The sequence below is a fragment of the Vanessa tameamea genome, chromosome 28 (assembly GCF_037043105.1).
Source record: "Vanessa tameamea isolate UH-Manoa-2023 chromosome 28, ilVanTame1 primary haplotype, whole genome shotgun sequence".
In the NCBI taxonomy this organism is placed as follows: domain Eukaryota; kingdom Metazoa; phylum Arthropoda; class Insecta; order Lepidoptera; family Nymphalidae; genus Vanessa; species Vanessa tameamea.
Genome location: NC_087336.1, coordinates 6,218,907 through 6,243,808, shown reverse-complemented (window position 1 = coordinate 6,243,808; position 24,902 = coordinate 6,218,907). Strand labels below are relative to the sequence as shown.

The following is a 24,902-nucleotide window of genomic DNA, read 5'->3' as shown; positions in this document are numbered from 1 at the left end:
CAATATAACACATTTAATGTAAACAAATATTATTTGATAATATTAAATATAATTAGATATTTTTGTTTCTTTTATTTATAATTTGATAAAACATATTATATTTTTTAGCGAGTATCCAATACAATATGGTCCTCTATTGTTTTCTTTCATTTAGTTTTTTCCATGCACGCGTTGCATGTAGTTGTGTATCAGTGAACTTGTTATGATGAGCGGCCACGACCTCTCTCCGATCTAAGCCTAGTGATTGTTTCTTGGTTTTTCATTGTTAAAGTGAAGTTAAGTGCAATGGTTCGGTTAACGGAGGAAATGGTGATCGCTAGATCGAAACAGTCTGATCTATCAGCTATAAAGAAACTAAACTGCTGGTAAGTGAAGAAGAATGAGTCAGTTTCGTCAAATCAGGGAGAGTAGGGCTTACGTTGATAATATCGTTCCGGCTGTGACCTCGCGTTTGTTAACCCTATTTTTCCAGCCTAACGCTATAATAAAAAAAATATATAAAGACAATGCGTCGGCATTGAACTTAAAAACAGCTGGTCGTTTGCGTTAATTTCCAAATATTGTGTAAATAATTGTTTTATGAGTTTGTTGTTGTCCAAATAGCTACTAACTAACCATGATTTATAACTTACATTTAGTGATCAATCATTTTAATATTTATCAGTAAATATACATATTACTAACTTGAATAACAACATACAGACATGTCAACTCGAGATAACTCAAACAATCAAATAATATGTGGATCAAAGTCAAGAGTCACTAGTTCAAATCTAGCTAAACACTTATTTAAAATTTTCTATATCCCACCAAAAAGCAACAAATAAACTGATAACCCTTTTAAGAAAAGAGGATGTCTGGCCAGCTGTGGGATAATAAATGTTTATCAATACAACTTGTTTTGATAAGGTAATGAAATAATAAACAATTTATTTTTTATTAATTATTATTATGGAAACTAGTACAATGACTCTTATACAATTGTGGGAAAAATTCTTATATTTCTTGTTTACAGTAAGTTTATAATACAATGTTCAACTATATAAATCAGACAATGAATAAAAAACTGTTATAGTTTTTAATACTGGTAACGATTTACATTTGTTTAAATATTTTATTTAAAAGCATTTTTAAATTTGGAATAGTGACTTAATATAAGAAAAATGGTTTTATGTAATTTGTCATAAATATGGCTCTTTTTTATTATATTTTGTAAATATTATAACAAAACAATAATTAATAGCAGTGTTGATCACTATGAAATAAACAAACTATCAGTGTTATATCATGTTTAGAAAGTGATTAGCCAGCTGTAGCTCTCACTGGTATAATTATAATCCAATTAAATCTTAATTTGATGTTTGTCTGTGTAATCTGTGACTTTCCTAATTTTTGGCAATAAAAATTGTTACATAATATGAAGGTTCAATTGATCATAAATTTTTTAACCATCCTAAGCTTTGAGATTTTTTATATGAATAGCCCAGCGCCAGTTCTCTCCTGTTTGTTATCTTCAGAATATTTTTTACTTAACTAGCATAGAAAAAAAAAAGAAATATTCTGTGTGTTATATTCTTATTAAAGTGTTGTTATAATAATCATATGGAAAGAATCTTATTGTGATTATGTTAAGAAAAGAATAATAACTGTTTATATTGTACATAGTCATATTGATGTGTGACGTCACTTTGGCTGAGGTTTACCAATAATGCTGTAGCACCCATCTTGTATTTTGTGACTCAAGGAGCATGTTTCGCGTGGATGATGAACTTAATGCAGGATAACAAATATCTATTATCATGAGTGCCCACTTGTTATCATATCATATCCCATTCATAGACCCATTGAGTCAAGCTCGACATACTATTGAAAGAATTGGATTCAAGTGTGATTTAGGACTTAACATGTTTCAGCTGAAATTTTAACATTTTTTACTAATTACTCAGATTTTTTTTTGTGTATTACTGAAAAAACTACTAAATCAATATAGAAATAAAAAAATGTATGCATGAGATGGTTTTAGTATTTAATCTGTACTGATATTATATATGTGAAAGTAACTCTGTCTGTCTGTCTGTTTCTCTTTCACTACCAAACCAATGGACTGAATTTGATGAAATTTGGTATGAAGCTGAATTTGAACTCCGAGAAAGGATATAGGCTACTTTTTTTGCCTAACACATGACAACAAACCCTTGAAACGCGAGCGAAGCTGCTGGTGATCACTAGTATTATTAAAAACGCTTTGCAGTTTGCTGATTTGAATGTAGACTATTAAGGTGACAAGAATGAATTACATGTTCCTGTTCTACAGTACAGTTCATTACAAAATTGAATTAGATGATACTAAGGCATTGCTAGCTCGTCAAGTTCAAATTTTCTTCAAAATGAATTTCATTAAATTATGTTTAGTGGTTTGGCTGTGAATAAGCAAGATACAGACAGACAAAGTTACTTTCGCATTTATAATATTAGTAAAGAAGAGTTACAGATAAATTCTTGACAGATAATTTCAATGGTCCATCTTGCTATAATCTATATTCTAACCCTGTAACATGGCAACACAAATGTGCTTATACGAGCCTATTTGAATAAGAAATACTTTATTCGAGGCTACTCGTGCTATCCGTGTCTTTATTTTTATGTGTGGGCGCCTTTATCAGTATTAGAAAGTTACGTGATTTGTGTCTTAGTCACTTTTTAAAAACGTGACTTTACTAAGGGAGCTCCTTATCACTGTTTAGGAGTTTATTCTTGTAATAGCTGGTTTTTAAGTAACTTATAAATTTGAATCAGTAATTATTTTCTATCCAAAATTACTTTGGTCGTCAACACTGTTTGTACATACAAGTATAGTTGTAAATTTTGTCCGTCGCAGTTACACGACCATCGTAGGAGTTTTGGTAGGTAAGAATAACTACTTTGGTAGGTAAGATTATGTGTGATTCTTACCTTAGTGTTTACGAATCTCATTCATATTACGGACTTTTGATAAGTGAAAAAACAGCCGTAGGAATTAAAAACTCAAAACTATATTATGTAAAAAAATAATCATAGTCTTTCCTGCAGGATCCAGTAAATGCTTCCATCAGTGCATCCAGTCTCTACTCAGCTTATCTCTATTTTAATTATGTAATACCTTATATATATATATGTGGTATTAAATTATACTTTAAGAAAAAATTCTGACGTTGATCATATCAGTAAAATGATCCAAGACGCCAGATTTTTTTTCTTGTCGATGTGTATTTTAAAGATCCTATACAATTAAGCCTATATTTTTAATAATGGTAAAGAAAAAATGTTCTGTATCATTTTCCCTCTGCTAATAACGGTATTTTTTTTTGTTTTGTTTTGACGAGCATTAGTTTCATAAATAATTCCATATAATGACGATCTAGTTTGCAAATGCCAATGTTTGTTTTATATAAAAATAACTATATTTTAAAATCGCAGAACGGCATTTTTTGGGTAAATATGTGTTATACTAATACGTACTAATTACATAACGATTAATTCCGCAATGTTCCACGTGTGTGTCACGTCCTAATTGACGATTGTTTCGCGTGGAATATTTAAAACGTGTGGGTGCGGCTTTATGAATTATAGGCTGAATAGATGTGGGTGTTCGTCCTGTTATGGACATCATAATAATTATGAAAACTAATACATATAAAGCGATATTGTGTTACGTTTTTGATATAAATTTTTATTAATGAAATGACCTCGTTCAATGAACACAGTATTACGCAATTTTATAAACATGTTAAATAAAATTACGCAGACGGTTGTATATTTACCGACGAATAAGGTTTAAACTCCACAAAATTTCATAAAAGATCAACAGCTTGTAGTATTCGTTGATTTTCAAGATAAATACATTTAATTATACATGGTTATTACATACATATTTCTTTATTTTAATACAGTTACTACTTTTTTTATGATTCTTCTGCGTAGAATCCATGTTCACAATATACATTGTAATTCTTGTTGTCAGTGTATGCAATTTTTTTCCCTCGCGCGAAATACTCGTTACGTGATTCCCTCATATGATAGGATTATTTGGGATTCGTTGGTGCCCAGGAAGATTAGCGTCTTAGCATGCCCAGTACACCGGAATACCCACTAAAAAACCAGTGGTACCCTCAATCTCTTAGGAGGCATTCTACCGTGACATATCAGGATTTCTTACAACAATTGAATTTTTCACGCTTAAATGTAGTAAAGTAAAGGAACGACGATGCTTGAATAATTGTTTATGTTCACCCAAACACGCATGAGATGGCCCAGTGGTTAGGAAACGAGAAATCTTTAACGGATTTACCGAGTTCAAACGCAGCCAAGAGCGACAGAATTTTCATGTGATTAAATTCTGTGCAAATAAACTGTGTAATAATGTCTAAGATATATATATCGCATATGTGTCCACATTAAAGTAGATTGCTGGAATATGTATTTATATATATGTGTATATTGTTTGACTGGTGAATGGCCCAATGACAAGCAGTCACCACCGCCTACAATTATTGGCATCGTAATATTAACTATATCTTACATCGTCAATGCGTCCCGAAAATCGGAAATCAATACCCTTGTACCTTTTGCAATAGCTAACTCACCCTTAAAACAGGACCACAACAATATTAATAACAGCTGTTTCATGGAAAAGTATGGGATGATTGGGCTTAACCCGAATTAACCATCAAGTTTAATATCAATCGTCGGTCATTTATAACTTTTTGTTTACAGACTCTCCCCATACAAGAAGTAGTTGAATTTATATTAATTTATCGTCTGGAACCCGTTTTTATTATCGTACGGCTAATTGCCTCGACGACTCGTTAAAGATTTTAAATTATTCATAAACTACACGTTCAAGGGCGGCATTTATAAACGAGTTATGTTTAACTCGTTTCAAATTGGCGGAAGTCCTCTGCATACCATTTTTATGCCTATCACTGGAGTATTCTATATTACTGCTGAATCTGCGGCGTTACCCGCGCGATATTTATAAGACTTAACCTGTAACACACACCTATTTTACCCCCTTGTAAACAAAGACGCCTATGTTCTTCTCCGGAACTCAAACTATCTCCGAAGCGAATTTTACCTAAATCAGTTCAGCGGTTTAAGCGTAGAGGGTAACAGACGAGTAACTTTCGCATTTATAATATTAGTATAGCTATAATATAAAAAAAAAATCTCGTTGAATTTCTTTCAGTGGTTCTTCTCAGGTCCGAAGTGTTAATTTCCGAATCGGTGGTAGATTTTTGACTCTCAATAAGCAAGTGTAACACGTCCATAATGAATATAGATTTTTGACTTTGAAATGTTACTGATGGTCATTAGGTGGGACTGGCAACGTCCTATGATGGTGAGCGTTATCACTCATGGAAATTGATGAGAATTATGAATTAAGATTTGCTTTGAAATGTGATTGTGTCCATTCAAACTGAACCCGCTATACTAAGTGCGGCTGTTTGGTAGTAAATATGTAACGAGTGGGTGCTACCTATCCAGCCAGACTTGCACAAAAGGTCTACCACTAAATAAAGATTGTATTGATTTATATATTTCAGATTAATTCTTGTTTTAGTTATTAAGGAAGATATTTTAGGGTTCCATACCCAAAGGGTAGAACGGACCCTATTACTATACTCAGCTATCCGTCCGTCTGTCACAAGAGCTGTATCTCAAGAATAGTGATAGTTGAAATTTTCACAGAGGATTTATTTCTGTTGCCATTATAACAACAAATATTAAAAAAAATTAGAATAAAATGAATATTTAAGGGGGCTATAGAACAGATATGATTTTGACTGTTTTTTTTATTAATAATCATTAATATCATAGTCACTTTTGAGGTTAATTGATAAGGGTAGAGAAAGAGAGAGGGAGTCAGGTGATTTGAAAACGAGATGTGCAACACGAAACTTTGGTCAGGAAGCTACGTCATTATGGAATTAAGGACACTGCACTCAGTCTTCTGATTTCGTATCTGAGCAATCGGATTCAGAGGGTTGATGTAAATGGAAAGAGATCTCCCGGGTCTCCAGTTACTGTGGGGGTCCCTCAAGGATCAATTCTTGGACCAATCCTCTTCCTTGTTTATATAAATGACCTGCCACATCTCCTAGGTGATAAACTCGAGATAGTATTGTTTGCTGATGATACTTCTTTAATTTTTAAAATAAAAAGACGTCTTTCAATATATGACGATGTGAACAATACTCTCTCTGAAATAGTAAATTGGTTTAGTGTTAATAATTTAATGTTAAATAGTAAAAAGACTAAATGTATTAAATTCACTACTCCCAATGTAAGATGTGTCAAAACGAGTGTATGCTTAAACGGGGAAGCATTAGATGTTTTAGAATCAACAGAGTTCCTTGGTATGACAATAGACTCTAAGCTCCAATGGGGCCCCCATATAAATAAGTTGGCGAATAGACTCAGCTCTGCAGCCTATGCGGTAAAAAAAATTAGACTTTTGACTGATGTGGATACGGCTCGCCTTGTGTACTTCAGTTATTTCCACAGTATAATGTCGTATGGCATCCTACTCTGGGGTAATGCAGCTGACATTAATACTATTTTTGTACTGCAGAAGAGGGCTATTCGTGCAATTTATAACCTGGGCCCAAAAGATTCGTTAAGAGATAAATTTAAAGAAATTAAAATAATGACTGTCGCTTCTCAATTTGTTTTTGATAATGTTATGTATGTACGCAAAAACATAAACGATTTTCCCAGAAATTGTGACGTACATTCTATTAACACTAGGAACAAGAATAAACTTGTTACTCCAAGTACCCGATTACACAGGGTTAGTAACTCTTTTTTGGGGCAATGTATACGTTTTTACAACAGGATCCCAGAAAACGTTCAAAATTATTCAATTATAAAATTCAAAAGAATCGTTAAAGAGCGTTTGTGTGCTAAAGGATATTACAACACTAATGACTTTTTAGTTGACTGCACACCTTGGGAATGAAATGATCGCCTCCAGGCTGTTTCAAATAACTAAAATATAATAATTATTGTACATGCAAAATGAAAAAAAAAAAAAAAAATATCCCGCTGAGTTTCTTTCGCCGGTTCTTCTCAGGTCCGAGGTGCTAAATTCCGAACCGGTGGTAGATTTTTGACAATCAATAAGCAAGTGTAAACACTTCTATATTGAATAAAGATTTTTGATTTGATTTGATTTGAGACTGTCCTAACACAAAACGAATCGTCTGGTCACATTACACGTGTATCAGATAGTGCATAAATAACGGTAAAAACGTATACTCCCACGTAGAGCACGACGAAGAACGTTGTCTAGGATGTGAGGTATAAATAAGGCATTAGTGCGTGGGTACATTCATTCGACCATATACGGTATACGACCATAAGGTAGTGTTCAAGGGGGGAAAAAGTTGCCACACCAAAAAATTATGTTAAATTTGTATGTTTTTGTTAAGCTGCAATGTATACACTCTGAAATGACAAGATAGAGATTTGAATACTATATTTAGGAACCGATTTTTTTTCTGTTTTAAGTTTCTTTCGGAACCGGTTGGTTTTTATATGAATTAGATAGGTAGACAAACTTATATTGTCTTGTGAATGTAGTTACGCTGGGCTATGTCCTTATCTTTTTTTTTTGATTAAAGAATTGTAGCAATGCCCGGAGCTTATTAAGGAATTACATTTTTTTTTGGTGACGATTAGTTTGTTACGTCAAATACTAGCCGAGACCAACTAACTAACCTACTGACTGATGCTAGGATACAGGATCACATCCTGTCAGCGGGGTTTTGAAGGGTGAGTGAGCCAATATATATACATGCACAAGAGACATAAAATCTAAAGGTGGTAGTGGCGCATTGACGATGTAAAGAGTGGTTGATATACCGCCAATGTCTATGGGCGGTGGTGACCACTGCCTTACATCTGATGACCCTATACTTTGAACAAAAAAATATTAAATAAAAGAACTTTAACGTAGCACTTCCTTTTCGCCTCTATCTCTTCATCTTACTGTTAAAATACGTGCCTTAAACGGTTTGTTTTTATATAACACGGGTATTTAAACTTATTCAAATAAATAATCTTGAAGTGAAACTAATAGCCGAGGGTTTTACTGATAAGATGTTTTGATACGCTTATTGATAAACGATTTTTAAAGTCATTGAAATTGAAATGAACGACGGATTACGATTACAATATATTTAAATATTCCATAAAAAGACTTTTATAAATGAACAGTTGTCGCCCGCGGTTTCGCTTGCGTTTTAAGAGTTGGTAGCGTAATGAGTAGCCTAAGATGTCAAACTTGCTTCATACAGAATTTTATCTGAATGTTAAGCGGTTTAAACTTTTTTGGTTGGTTTTTTTTAATTAATTGATCTTACCTCCATATGGTAATTGGTGGAAAAGACTAACTAGTGAGTTTCTTGTCGGTTCTTCTCGGGTGAATCTATATTCCTGGTGGTAGTTTTACATTGAATAAAGAATATTGTGGTTTTAAGAGGCAATAGTAAGTCAACCCGTGAATATGTGCTGTGCTAAAACTCTTTATTAGTAAACGGACAAATAACGAAGTACTTTTATTACCACCACCCACTTCAAAGAGAGAGAGAGAGAGGGGGGGAGTGTCTCCCCTCTCTTTCTCTGTCTTTGTGGATTCACATGTGGCAGAATTTAAATGGAATTAGAACCATTTTGGTTTCGACACGATGTTTTCCTTCACCGCTCAAGATTTATATGTATTCAGTGCATGCCTAGATTTGTAGCCGTAATCATCCGTTAACATGTAGCCATTGTAACCACTGGATCATCTCGACTACATCTATATATAATGCAACCTTCAGAGACATACATACATGTATATAATACATAAATAAAATGCTGTTACCATATAAAGAAAAGTAATGCGGATACAACCTTGTATAGGGTAGAACAATATAGGAAAAACAATTATCCGAATATATACTTTATTGATAAAGACATAGGGCTACTGATCGCTTATGTAGTTTATCATTCAAGAATCTGTTTCGACGTAGTCTGTTACTACGTATATCGTGGACTGCGGTGTTTTATAACGTTATTCGTGTTAGAATTATCTGTTATTGTGAGAAGCTGTTCTGGATGGATTTAATATAAAATAAGATTTGAGAGATATGTCGATGGAATACGAGGTATTTTAACGAAGAAAGCGCGATCAGATTTGGATACTTGGTGGTAGAGCTTTGTGCAAGACCACCCACTCATCAGATATTCTACCGCCAAACAAAATTATTTAGTATTTTTGTGTTCCGGTGTGAACGGTGAGAGAACCAGAGTAACTACAGGCACAAGGGACATAACATCTTAGTTCCCGAGGTTGATGGCGCAATGGCGATGTAATTAATGGTTAATATTTCTTACAGCGCCATTGTCTATGGGCGGTGGTGATCACTTACCATCAGGTGGCCCATATGCTCGTCCGCCATTCCATCCGCGTCGCGACCTTGTAAGGCATGCGTTTGATGTAATTCTGCACGTGTAAAATGTGCATCCATTAACCGGCACTGGAGCAGAGTTGTGTAATAATCTTAAAATATTTTCTCTTGAGAATAAATGTCGATGTATTTCTATATATTTTAATTTAATATAAAATTAAGTTGATTCTATGTGAATTCAGAGATAAGTATTGTGAAACTTATATATTTATTTTCACGCTAAATTAATTTTGTTCTAATATGATGTGTAGGTTGGAAATTTTAAATGTTAATATGATTTACGTTCAGACTTGGTAAAGTAACGTGTCCCAAATATCTGGGTGCTGGGCTCAGGCCTCCCCTCCCTTTAAGGAGAAGATTTGGAGCTTATTCTACGCGTTGACCTGACGCGGCTTGAAATTAGAGATATGCAAGTTTCCTCACGATGTTTTCCTCAAGACTTAATTTCCTAATTAAATATGTTTTCTTAAAATAAATTAATATTATATCGTGGTATAGTATAATATAAAAATATTTTTTTAACTAATTTCCGCACGAGGCTACGCCAATGTGTGGGATGGGTCAGTCCGATTTTAGGTACCTATCTCAAGTCTTTTTCTGTACCCCTATCAAATTACATAATGTTCGGTTGAGTGGTTAAGGCGTGAAAGCGTGATAAACATACATAAACTGACTTAACCATGTCTTCAAAATCAAAATTAAAATCAAAATATACTTTATTCAAGTAGGCTTTTACACGCACTTTTGAATCGTCATTTAACAAACTATTTAAAGTAAAGCTACCACCGGTTCGGAATGTAGATTCTAACGAGAAGAACCGTCAAGAAACTCTGTAGTTACTCTTTTTCAACATCCAATAATACAGTCATGTTAGTTAAATACAATTATATATGTATGTTATGTCTCCTGCCTGGAAGTCAACACTACATACACACATACAGTACATACATAGTATATACGCTTAGGTATTTGAAACTACGCAACTGACTTCAATGCGGTTTTCATTGATGAACAGAGTGAGCCAAGTGGAAGGTTTATATATGTATAATACATGCATATTATTATTGATTAAAGCCAAGAGTTTCAACTTTCCTACTACGTAGCTAGTTTATCATATTTTTAAAAGTTATATACAACTTGTCTCGTCGTTGCGGCCGTTCGACAGGAATGTAACTGCAATGCGTCATCATAAATTTTCATCCTTAACCTTCCCTATTCATTCTACGCTGTACTGAGTGTAAATAAAATTTATAAGAAGATCTGAACTTAACTTAGCCGAGATGACCTAGTGGTTAGAACGCGTGCATCTTCATCAGCTTCGCTCGCGTTTTATTGCTTGGTCGTTGGTATAAATAAGCCTATGACCTTCCTTGAAGTACAAGGTAGAATTCTACCGAATTTTATCACCGCCAAACAGCTGAGCTCAGTGTTTTTGTGGTCCAGTCTGAAGGGTGAGTGAGCCACTGTAGCTACAGGCACAAGGGACATAACATCTTATATCCCAGGGTTGGTGACGCATTGGCGATGCTGCGCCATTGTCTATGAGCGGTGGTGACCACATACAATCAGGTGATTTTGTCCACTTATCTATAATATAAAAAAACAGAAATAAATTGTACATTCTCAAGTAAGCTCTTATAGGCACTTTGCCTTTCCTATTCAAACTATATTTAAATTCGCCCAATAAATTGTGTAAATGAAACACTTAAAGTAACAAAACAAAACAGACTGTATTACATAGCTGTTAAGAGCGTAAATTGTATAACATTGTCCAATCAGTAACGGGCAATGAACCGAAAACTAGGAGAGTGACGAGGGCTGACGACGTTGGAAAAAGTTGAACAAATATCGCATTTATTATTATTGTCGTGAATCGCGCTAGCGTTGTGTTTACTTGAAAGATATAAAGGTGCCTTAAGAAGTTACGCTATTAATTTACGTGGGTATCTCAATACTGGGTCAAGGACAGGCTGGTAGATTACCATCCAGATCTTAAGAATTCGTCCAAAAAGTCAATTGCACAACCAAAAACAAACAACGATAATAAACACTAATCTTGAAATTATATAATAATGTCTTCCTGACCAATCTCAAGGGAGACCAACCCAGGGCATTGTATAGTGCACAAATGTGTGTGCAAACTCAGGTACACTGTCATAATCCGATGGGACGGCAAATTCGACACCACTGGAATGAGTTCATGCACAGGAGCGAGGGCTGAATGTCCTTTCTAGAAACGGAGTGTGCACACTTCAAACTCCCAAACTCAGAGCTGTTACTGAGAGTTTTGCGACAGAATAACCCAATAACTTTTTATTGGCCCGATCTGGGCTGTAAACCTTAATAACTTGAGGTTTGCGGCCTTATATTTAGCCACAAGACCAACGAGGCAGTTTACAAAACTCAAATAAAATAATAGAAAGATACACGGACAACATGCCTGTGGAGATTTGTTTGAAAAATCCACCTGTCCTGCTCAGAACTAACTCACAGAATTCCAGCCGACAAATATATGATTTCTCACAACGTTTACCTTTCAAGTTGCTTTAGGAAGTATATAGAGCAAGTTAGGATTTAGTAACCGCAAGGCTGCCAGTCTTGCCGGCTAGTGGGTTAAGAAGCTTAAGTTACATTCTAGGTCTACTGTTCAACGCAATATAGGACAAGGTGAGTTTTGTGACCAGTCAAATGAATAGCTCAGTATTTGACCAATACCAACGCGGTTAAAATTGTCATAAAAATAATGCTATTGTGGTCAGTAATGATATTTGGTGACATTTTATGACATTTTTTATCGAATGCCACTGCCTAAAACCAAAACTGATGTAAGGATTGCATTAGAAACTTTTTGGTACATTAGTAAATAGCAACTGCAATTATTAATATTGTTTTTCATTTCAGTTGAAAGTCCTCTAGTATTAAACATCGTCATAAGTTTTGTTAAAATGATCTTGTGCTTGATGGTGTAGCACAAAATTGTGTGGAAATCTGCACGTGTTGAATTAAATTCCAACACAAGTGTATCCAAACTATCTCTAATTCTAAATCTTAAGAGGAGTGACCTAAAGGTGAACGTTACTTGATTTGCCAATTATTTCCAAATTTTACAGGATTTTTCTCCTCGCGGCCCTGCGCTAGACTAGTATGGTATTATTATATTATGAGTATGTTTGTTTGGTTGAACGTGCTAATCAGGAACTACTGGTCCGATTTGAAAGAAATATTTGAATACTAGATATCCTATGTATCGAGGATGCCTATATACCAACACGTTATGACCAATAAAATCGGAGTATCAACGAAAAATTTTGCGAAAACGGGAGATTATTCCTTTTGAGAGCTTCAGTTGCATATCGTAAACGGTTAAAGTTTCGGATGAATCATATACGTCAGAATATGTTAATAGCCGAGCGAAGTCGGGACGAGCAGCTAATATGCTATATGCAAAATAACCTCAGGATTATCCAAGATAAAAGCAATAAAACAGTTATTTGATATTTAAATTACGTATATGTAGGAATAATGAATTGTTTCCGAACTCACTTCGTATTATAAGAAATTTGGTATTATCGAAATTATTTCGTATCTAGAGCCGAGATGGTCCATTTGTTATAACAGCTAAATCTGTATCAAATGCAATAAAAGCAATACGAATTGGAGTAATTTAGAGGAATAAGTTCCGAATACAAGGAGTATTAAGGAGTATAAAGGAGTGAAAACCCTAATTTACCGCGCTATGTGTTTACGGATTGTTTAGAAACTGAGTTGATTACTGCTCAAGACTGGACAAATTATCTATTTCCTCAGCATCGCGTAACTAACTATAATAGCCGTCAATTGTAAACCTGAACTTGTGACTCAGTGAGACAGTGGCCTCATTAAACGTTACCCGACCTAGGGCCCCTCGCTCTGACAATGTCAAGAACAATAAACACTATTCCAGGACTGACGGCCATTGTTCTTTGAAGTTTACCAATCGACTGACGTTCGTGGAAATTTCGGAAAGCGTTGAAGAATTCGTGTTGCTAGTTTTTTTTTTTTAATCATGGTATAGGCATGGGTGGTTACTACCCGTGAACTAGAAAACCCTACGAACAAGTTATATTCAAACAAATAAATATTTATGGATTGAACTGTTCACTACAATAGACTGGATTTATCAGTATTTAAGTTTAGTATGTCATATTATAATTTTATAAATTGCGTGTCGAGTGTGTATACAATGTTAATCATATGTTTTTAATTTAAGTTTTATCATATAATCCATTCCACCGTTGGCGTCTTAATAAAATAACTAGCCCACTAAAATAGCTACCAATTAAGTGGGCAGGGCTTTATGTTACCACCCACTTATCAGATAACATACTTATAATACTTAGTACTGTAGTGTTCCGGCTCGAAGGTTGAGTTAGCCAGTTTAACTGAACAAGTGACATAACATCTTAGCTGCCAAGGTTCTTCGCGAATTGGTGATGAAGCGAATAGTTAATATTTCTCACAGCGCCGATATCCGCATAAATAAATTGTTATAAAGATACCATAAAAACTCTCAATCTGCAACTAAACAATCCTAATAATTCTCACTACAATTGGCACTATGTACCCAAAAAATGCTTAAGTCCTTGGAATCTTCCGAATTCCATGTAATTAAATATACAGTAAGTCTTAATTCAAATTACATGCTGATTTATGTCGACGGCTTTTTTACTTGTCGCCTCGACCCCTGGCCGTTGGCCTCTGATCCCCTCCACTATATTTAAAAATCTTAATCCGTCTAGATGTTTAGTGTTTCGAATAGAAGTTTTGCATTTATGTTTGCATGCGTTAGCAAAGATATCTGAAATCGGATAATGTGCTGGTGAACTACTTGAATGACATCCATATTAATGATCTAGAAAGATATTTTAAATGTGCTATCGTTGCTATTTTCTTTCAATTTAACCGTTTGATGAATTATTTTTCGTCATAAGAACAGTATTATTTTGCCAGACTCTTGATGTTTTGTAAACCGGTAGTAATAAGCTATTTTGAGCCGTGAGTTGTGCTTATGTGTGTTTAGTATGTGATATTTTCGGCGACTTTGAAAAAGAGAGATTATCGAATTAGATATCCTTCAAATATTATAGTCAATATTGTTTAATCCCTTTCCTCCATTTCACAATCAAGTTCTTCGGTTAGTGTCGATTTTGTGCTTACAGTAATAATATCAAAATTAGACAAAAAACCCCTCTCAGATTGTTTCGATGATTCTGCTCGGGATATTTCTTTTAAGAACCTGTGGTGGTTTCAAATTTGACTAGCAATGAATAAGTGTAATGCTTCTGTATTGAATGAATTTAAAATCGATTCTAATTTCAGTAACGCTCTGAAAACGAATCGTAACGAACGATTGGTTTGTTGAATTTTTTATCATTCAGCTCTCATCCGAGAATCAGTTACGATTCACCAATTGGACTTTAAAACGATCTTCAATTTTCAAAATGCAGATTTTAAAGGCAATTTTGTTGAGTACAAAATTTATTGCATCTCTTGCGTTACCCAAAAGTAAAATATTGTTTCACATATAGGCATTTGTATTTTGAATTATTCATAAGTACTCAAGAAATGAATATTCAGTATCAACATACACTGAATTCAAGTAGTCTCTTGCAAGCACTTGATTCGTCATGTTACAAGATTATATTAAATTTGAAGCGATCAGTGGCTTGGAACGTATATTCCTAACAAGTGGTAAAAAATATCGTTATTTATACTGCTTGTCAATATTTTTGAAGTGCATTTTTAAAAGGCCTTGTTCATTCCCTTCCGGGTAGCTACCAATCACATTCTACCGCCAAACAGCAATACTTAGTATTGTTGTTTGAGGGATGAGTAAGCCAGTGTACTACAGGCACAAGGGACATCATCACGATAGCATGCGATAGCAATCCCGTGGCGCCCACCGAAGGGACGGAGAGGATACCGCTGGTTTTTTATTGGGTATTCTGGTGTACTAGTCGTCCTGGGCACTGGCGAGTCTTATATACACCCCCCCCCTCCCCTTCACGTGGGGGAAACCCGTAATGCATTTTGCAAGCGACAAAAAAAAGGCACTAGTAACATAACATCAGCAATATGAGAGATGGGTAACATATCAGTCAGTGTCGATGTCCAAGGGTGATGATGATTCCTCACCACTAGATTGCCCATTTGCAAGCCTGCCTGCCTATTTAAAATGTTGAACATAAGCTTACAGAACAATAATAAACATCGTTGTAGTTCAAAGTGTATAAATAATTACATTTGGTTCGTGTTTCAAGTAAAGTTCAAAGTCCAGCTAAACTATTAGTAGCAACGTTAATCACGATATACAATTAATCGACAAAATTAATTTACTGCAATTTAATACTTATGTTAAATGAACGAAGGATGAATTTTCTATGTTTATATAGAATATAAACAGAAGTGGGGCTTCGTATACTGTGTTTGTTCTATAATAAACAATTTATATTGATAGTAAAGGTTTAAGTTTGTTTACAAAATTATTCTTCCGTTTGTTCCATTTATACGGAATATATTAATAATAATTCAAGTCTGATAAAGTTTACATTTCGTCATTAAGATTGTTCTCTGTGATAAGAGATGACATTGGTGACGGTGGTCTTCTCACCTGGACTTCGAACATGGCTTCCATTATTGTTCGGATAACTGTTTTTCGTACTTTCCGAGGTATGATAGTGTAATCACTGCCCTATTGTAGACCCGGCCGCGACTTTGTTTCGAGAATTTCTCGTCAGAAAAAGCAAATAACTCATTTAACCTCGACCCAGACTCAAATCTGGGATCTAAAAGACAGTAGGCGAAAGAGCCCTGTAAAGATTTAACTATACTAATATTACAGAGAGTATGTTTGTTTGTATGTTGGGGGGTTATCTCCGGAACTAATTATCTTATTCTATCATCGTTTGTAGAAAAGCTACACTATTCCTGAGCGTTATAGAGTTATAAATTATATTTATAGTATAACAGTTTAGTTTAGTTTCTTCATAAACATAAATTTCAATATCAATAGCACCCGTGCGCAGCCGGAGAACAGCACAAATGCAAAACTATGTCAATCAAATACAAGTAAATTTATATAATATATGTTATATTGCCGATACATGCCGATGAATGGAAGACAGCAAGTACTAACTCCACGCTTTTTTATCATCTATATAATCTTATTTTGAGGAATATTTAGGTACATCGATCAACGCTTTGAAAATGAATTTTAAATTGTTTTGGTTTACTTATATGAAGTACTTTGAAAAATAATTTTACTTTCATAACAATTTCAACAAAGCATTCCTAAAGTAAAGTCGTAAATGTACCTCCGCAAGGGAAATAAATCTTCTCTTGAATAAAGGATTTCGAGATTAAAAACTAGGTGACGCTTGCCTGCGTTTGAACAAGCAATGTTCGGTTAATATTTACCTATTTTAATTGAGTTTCAAGTTTTCATTCTTAATGTTCTTCCGAGTATTTATAGCTGTTCCTAATGCTAGACACATTAAGTGAGTTGAGAATCATGAATAAGAATAGAAAATTTAACAATCGTGACGTAAAATCAGTGAAATGGCGTGAACTTTGAAATCGTGACTGTTTATCGCCGCAGCAGTCAGGTAGTACATTTTAACGAAAATAGAGCCTTTGTCAGTAGGAATAAAGTTTATACCTCCGTAAAGGTATACTTTAATTGATAAGGTTGCTGCAAAATTGGCGCTGAGCCAAATTATAACGGATACTATGTTTACTGTAGCGACAAAGCCTTCGCTGAGGACCTAGTTCCATTCAAACAAAATTAACTTTTAAAAGTTCTAGTGGTTACGTTTGTGGTATAAATTACATAATGGAATATTCTAGACAACATATTCTAGTTCTTTGAAATATATTGTTCAAGGTCACGATATGTTATTCGTATCGTGTTATTATGGTACTGTTTTTTTTCCTCCAGCATCTCGCATCTAATCTTGTACATCGAAAACAATATAACTTAATATCAAATGATTACATAATCAAAATATACTTTAGTCAAATGGACTCTTACAACCATAATTGTGTCGTTATTTTACAGGATTTTATTCAATGTAAAGCGACATTTTAGAAATGAATTATTCAACCGAGTATACCCAATAAGTCAGTCAACATAATAGACAATAGTCTCAGTAATTACACATTAAATTCCACCATCGAATATTCTACTGCCAAACAGCAATACTAGTATTGTTGTGTTCCAATTTGAAGGGCAAGTAAGTAACTACAGATACAGGGGACATAACTTCTTAGTTCCCAAGGTTAGTGGTTAATATTTCTTGCAGCGCCGAAATCAGGTGGCAAAAAAATGGAGTATACTTAAATAAATTATAGCTATACTTTACTCATCAGTTACGTCGAAATATACCTATGTACGGAACGTTATGGTACTTCAATCATCTGTATGATATTTGTTGTGGCGTTTGATCACGAACACTGTAACAATATTTAGATTCGACAACTTCAATATTTGAAGTTATATCGCGTCATCTGGAATAGTTCAATAGGTTCCCACGAGCGATATGAAAGCTCGAATGCTTGATCTTGACCCACTTGGGCCGTCTTACAACCTACTATCAAAAAAAGTGTATAGAACATGAGCTTTTGAATTGAATTTGAAAGAGATTTTGTGAATTGTATACGAAATAAGATTCCTTATATTTCGTAAGAGATTATTCTCAGAAGGTCCGTATTTACAGGATGCTTTTTGACGGTATCCGTCGCTGCTAGAAGTTATGACGGTTTTACAGTAGTTTTAGCTTCGGGTTGTGTGTTTACTGGATCCGGAAAATTGTCGTGGGAATGTTCAATGAAGTGTACCTAATGATCGAAATAAAAGTATGATCTGTTCAAGTACTCAATGAACGTATTACGGTATTTTGAATTTAATCGAACCAAGAAGAACTGACTAAAAACTCATTAGATAATATATTTAATATAATCCTATGTTGAGTCATATGGCTTGTTTATTGATCGTCATCGTTTGAATTTAGCGGTAATTACGTCATAAAAACATATCATCTATATCGTGGTAGTGTTTAATTTGACAATAAATGAGTAAGTGTCAGGGACATTATTAGTTGGTAATACGTACCCAAAATGCAATAAGCGCCACCAATTAAAATTCTTATAATATTTATAGGAAAACTTACGGAATCCCTAGCAATTTAACCCAATAAATAATGACATTATGGTTTTCAGTGACAGCAATCAGAGTACCCATTGATTTAGAGTATACCAAATAGCGAATATTCACTTGATAAATATATTTAAATAAGTACAGGTATTTGAGCAACAAAATAACGTATCGATGGTAGGTTATTGTCATTGTTTTACTACCCTAGAAGAGTTTTAACTGTTTATAACGGCACAACTACATGGACGTAAACTAAAGTAGAAGCGCGTCGAGTTTGTGTATGGCACAATCTGTAGACTTGCGTTGTCTGTCTTAATCTGTGAGGGTACCCAGGAACTTGTGGTTTTCTGTGTCTCCTTGATTTTAAGATTTAATAAATAAATAAGTATTGGACAACGTCACATACATTACTCTGATAGCAATGTAAGTAGCTAAAGCACTTGTGTTATGGAAAATCAGAAGTAACGACGGTACCACAAACCTAGACCCAAGACAACATAGAAAACTAATAAACTTCTTCTAAATCGACTCGGCCGAGAATCGAACCCGGGAGGAGTGGCGTACTCATGAAAACTGGTGTACACACTACTCGACCCCCAAGGTCGTCAAGATTTAAATATTGTATTTTTTATAATGTGTTCTAAAGTAGCAAATCTGTTTAAGTTTCTCAATACATATGTTTCGTAATTTGGACTTGTTGACGATTGGATTAGCGCTGGTCTAATTTGTGGCGAACTTGAATGACAATTATCGGTGACATTTAGTGACCTAATTCGTCATTTGTGTGCGTCACTTTTCGATCGAACACAAGAACTGCATTAATATTATATTGTGAATCTACGGAAAATTTTCGTGCCGGTATATTTGTTCAGTTCGCGATTTCGCCAGCATGTGAAGCGGGGGGGCAGAAATGGTTTATATTTCTTACAGTCTATGGGGAGTGGTGACCACTTACCATCTGACCCGATTTCCTAGAAAAGACAATGATATTAATTATGGCGTTGGATTTGTGTCGATATTAATATATCACAAAAATCCTTATTAAATTGTTTTGATAATAAACTTAAGCAATAAGTTTTGTGAGTCATTTTCGCGTGTGACGCAGAGCCTACACGGACGTACGGAACCGGTGACAGTGCCGATTAACTTAACTTAACCTACTTACATTACAATGATCTTACATAACTTCGTAGATTAGAATGACATATTATTTATGGCTTGGTGGGGGTAGGTTCTATCCTCTAATCAGTTATTCTTCCGCCAAACAGCAATTCTTAGTGCTTTTATATTCCAGTTTGAAGGATGAAAGAAGCTATGTACAAGCACAAGGGACGTAATATATTGGTTCCCAAGGTCGGTGGTGCGTTGGCGATGTAAGGAATGGTTAATATTTCTTAGTGCTATTGTCTATGCCCACGGATCAAGTGGTCCGTAAAAAAAAAAGTTTACTATTTATTTTGCGTCTGTTGTTCTTTAGTTTATCTATTATTGTAATTATGTGTTGATCTTATATAGCTTAGCAGATCAGCAAATGGCTCACTTGTTAGTAAAGTGTTATTACCGCCCATATACATTAATATTGTGAGGAATATTAATAATCCCCTACATAGCTGATGCGACAACCTCAGGAATTAAGATATTACGTCCTTTATGTCCCGCCTAAACTGTATCGTGCTACATTATTAAAACCTCGAGATGTATCTGGCATAATAATAAAAGTTATATATCAACATAAAATCCGGCACCATATGGTCCGATCTGAAAGTCTACGAACATGCAAATGGGTCGCATGGCGACCTTCGACCTTCTAGTTTCTAGGAACCAAAGCTGGCTGGGTGACTCAACTTTGATATTTACCGAAATTGAATGCAATTTGCTGTGCATTGTGTAGTTTAACTTGGTTTGATGTATAAATGTGATTTAGAAACGTACAAATTGAGTTTAAATTGGATTTAAGAATGAAGTTTGCACAATAGGTATCATTCACGAAGGCGCGCTCGTCCCACACGACAAATTTTTATCCGCGTGTTTTAGTATAGGTGTGTGACGCCTGTGCTTATAAGATATGTCAGTGTGTGTGCGACTAAGAGTAGAGACAGCAAAAAAAATACAAATTGGATTATATTCGTTAAGTTTATTTAATTTAAAATGAATTATTTGAACGTAGATGGACGCGTCTTCGTATGTTTTTTTTAAGCGTCTATTGTAGTATGAAATTGTAATGTAACTACTGAGTTTCTTGCGGGTTCTTCTCGGTAGATTCTACTTTCCGAACCGGTGGTATCTTTACATTTATTTCAACACTAACATGACGATTCAAAGGTGTTTTTACGAGTCCACTTGAATAAAGAATATTTTGATTTTGAACGTGTTGCTAATAGAAAATAATCATTGTCCACAGGTTTTCTATATAAATGCTTAATTTAGTTTTAAATTAAGTTACCGTTCTGTTGCTATGGGCAAACTGCTTCGGCAATGATTTTTGACATAAATCACAATTGGAATTTAATTTAATTGTTTAAAAAAATAAACTAGAAAATAGAAAGATATACAATATCCGTTGATTTTGTAATAGTATTGGTTTTAATGTACTAGCGACCCGCCCCGGTTTTGCACGTGTGTTAATAAAGAAAATTGTATGATATAAATATACCCTATAGAACTCAGGAATAATGTAGCTGTCTACCAGTGAAAAAAAATTGAGTTAGATCATTAGTGCCGAAGAATACCCCCCCCCCCCCACAAATTTTACCTCTTTAGGATATTTGTATACATGAGAAAGTTAAGAATATTTTTGAACGAATACTGTAGTGTTACTTGGGAAAGGCGTTTTTATCGCACTTTCTTCCAACCAGTGGCAACCTTTGATAACACGATTTTTGAACAAATAAGAACATTGACAAATGTTCCTCTATAGCAATTCTGTAAGAAGAATCTCAAAACTCGCCGTAGAATACGAGCGTGAAATGTCAAAATGTGATTTTGATGAGTTTTGTTATGTTCATGGATACACGCTACAGGATGGCGTGTCACCGTAAGTCACTTGTCAACATTTCACGTATGAGATACGAAGTGAATTGTTAGAGAATCGCACTGCATTACGGACTTCGTATGAAATAGTCAGCGATAATAACTTTATAAACACGAAAGTAAAAATAGGATTGTTAACATCGAATTTTCGAATCCGCAAAGTCGATAAATCCTTTCTGGGGCGAGGTATCCGCTTATACGATAAAATTCTGCAGATATTTTAAACTACAATTATAGAAATGTATATATTTTGATTAAAAATCATATACTAACTTCGTGATGATAATTAGTTAGTTTCTTGCCGATTCTTATGAGTAGAATCTACTTTCCAAACCGGTGGTAGCTTTACAATCAATTCAATACTGTGACATGACGATTCAAAAATACCTTTATTAGATATATTATTATAATGAGGCATTTATCAATTACTCACCACGACATTATTTAGGTGACAAAAAAGCGTGGATTTAGTATTTGTTGATTTTTAGGCAGGATGTGTTGTCAATAATGTCAATAAAGATAATAGTATATTGTTAAAATACTTACTTTTTTTTAGATATATGTTGGCGGACGAGCAAATGGGCCACTTTGGTGGTAAGTGGTCGCCACTGCCCATAGATGTTAGTGCTGTAAGAAATATTAACCATTCCTTCACCAATGCGTCATCAACCTTGGGAATTAAGATGTTATGTCCCTATGTGGCTCACTCACCCTTAAAACCGGTACATCATGCTAAGTACTGCTGCTTGGCGGTAGAATATTTATTATCGCTAAGAATAATTGGTATAAAAGAGTGAGTTGTTGCCGGCTCTTGTCTCGTCCTGTGATCATGTTAAATGACGATTCATAGGTGCTTGTAAAACCCCACTTGAATGAAGTATATGATATGAAGACTTAAACATGAAGTACGTTTGCCCAAATGTTTTATAACTACGTAATTGTTTTTCTGTCGTTGTTTCCAAGAAAGCGAACCACACCAAAGCCTCATACAAAACTCATGAAACGTGGAAACATAAAATTAATGAATTTTTTTAGAACAGAAAAAAGGTAATCAATTTATGAATGAATTTTAAATTTCCGAATTTTAAGGATTTATAGTTTTTGGTCCTAATTAAGATTATGAATACGAATGTGAGTTTGTTTGTTACGCTTTCACGTCTTAAAATCACACACGTTGTCAGGGGTACAGGATAGGACGTCATTACGTAACACCTGCCCCCCTCCCTCTGACATGGACTGGAAAAAATATAGTATAAGAAATATGGTGAATAGAATAAACAGCAACATAGACTATGTCGATTTGCATTATCGAAATATCAAATCTATTTTGTGAATTTGTCAGAGATATCGATTGGAGCGGTCGATGGAGCCGTCCATTAAGGTCAAACTAATTTCCATTTCTCGAACGATTGAGAATGTGCTGTGTGCTTTCCTATTATTACATATTGATCGAACTTTTGTACGTCATTCGAATTATACGATACTATTTGTCGGTCGCGGCTTCGCTCAGCTTAGGGGCTGGTCAAGTGTTAGCCATAGAAAATACTTCCTTGGAGTTCAAGCTTGCTTCATACCAAATGTCATCAAATCCAAAGATCAACAGACAGACAGAGTTACTTTATATATATATATTATAGTATAGATGTAACTGAATGTCATTCGTCTTGTGAGCTTATAAGGCTGCAGTTATGAAGGTCCCGGCTTCGACTTCCAAAACTTCCGTGTCGAATAAAATTACTTGCTTCAGGAAATTGACAGTATTTCCATTCCAGTGTAGTCTTATGTGTTTTCGGTTGTGATGTATTGCCGACCCTCGGAACTGTTGAATGTGAGGTCAAAAGGTTCCAATAGCGTGGATATGATGATGCAACCCATGCAGTCGAATGGGGGTCCTGATACATGAATGCCAAAACAAAAACAATAATTTTAATTCAGAGCCAGAAGGCTCTCGTAGACGTTTAAGGAACGCAAGATATTTGGGTCCCAAATGTGAGTGTGTACACTAGGTCTGATGGCTAGATATAAGACTGAAGATCCTGGGTTCAAACCTCAGTTTAGGTTGTAAATAAATTATTGGATTTTTCAATCGAAAATAATCTCGAAAACACGTAGAGCCGTTTAGTGAGGAAACAGAGAGTGCACCGTCCTGTGTTGCACACATACACTTGGGCACTGTCATTTGTCCTGTGTTATTAATTAGTGTTCCTTGGGATTAGCCGCTGTGTCCAAAATCGGTCAGACCAACATAATCATGATGACAAACGATCACAAAGATGAAATATTTATTTCTATGAACGCACTACTTATAAGATTAGTTATCATTTAGGTAGCTCATTTATCGTTAAAAAAAGTAAGAAGACTGTATAACGTCACGCTTTATAACGTACAGGGGCGGAGTAGTATCGTTGAAGAGGTGAAACCGCGCGAAGCAGCCAGTAATTATGTATTTCAAGCCAATTGTAAGATAATTCTCAGATCGCTATCAGTTTTCGTAATCTATGATATTAGTAAAGTATTCTTGACAATTAACAATCAATTCAGTCTGATCGTTAATCGACTGTTCAAGAATGTCTTAAGAGCCTACTTGAATACAGTAATTTCAAATTAGACACGACTACTGGATATTGCCAACTTAAGTACCGACCCTTTACCGGATGGTAGGTCTTTGTGCCCTTGTGTGTTCACCTATTCATCTATTCCGCTCCTGTCCTTCAGACCAGTCGGTAGACAACTTCCCACTTTCCAAACGTCAATACTGTAAAGTAAATAACTTAGTTCCCAAGGTTGGAGATGTAAGGAGTAATTAAAATTTCTTACGGCGCCAGTGTATAGACATTTGATACGGGTGGGGGCCATTTAACATCTGGTGGCCCATTTGCCTGTCCACCACACACATATATATATATATGTGGTGGAACGCTAGCGCACTCTGTCGGCGCTCGACGGAGTCAACGATTCTCCGGCTGAGCTGTGCGGTCGAATATTGAAACCGACGCGCGTTCCAAGTTACAACTGAGTGAATTTAAATAATAAATGAGTTCAATAGTTTACTGTTCGTTGCGATAACATTACCCATCGGCGCCCACTGCTTGTATCTTAACTATGTACCATACCGATGAAACTGAGGCTCATCTTACGTCATATATATATATATATATATATTACCAAATACCGCCCTTAGACATTTTAGA

General features: G+C 34.9%; 1 protein-coding gene across 5 annotated transcripts in view; it reads left to right on the top strand.

Moving 5' to 3' along the window:
* Window positions 1–160: 160 nt before the first annotated feature.
* LOC113391834 (uncharacterized) overlaps window positions 161–24,902 on the top strand; it is a 62,784-nt gene continuing 38,042 nt past the window's right edge. For all 5 annotated transcript variants that reach the window (XM_026627933.2, XM_064219572.1, XM_026627932.2 and 2 more), the window contains exon 1: window positions 161–365. In XM_026627933.2, coding sequence (XP_026483718.2) covers window positions 286–365 — 80 coding nt within the window. In that variant the 5' untranslated portion in view covers window positions 161–285. The remainder of the gene's footprint in view (window positions 366–24,902) is intronic.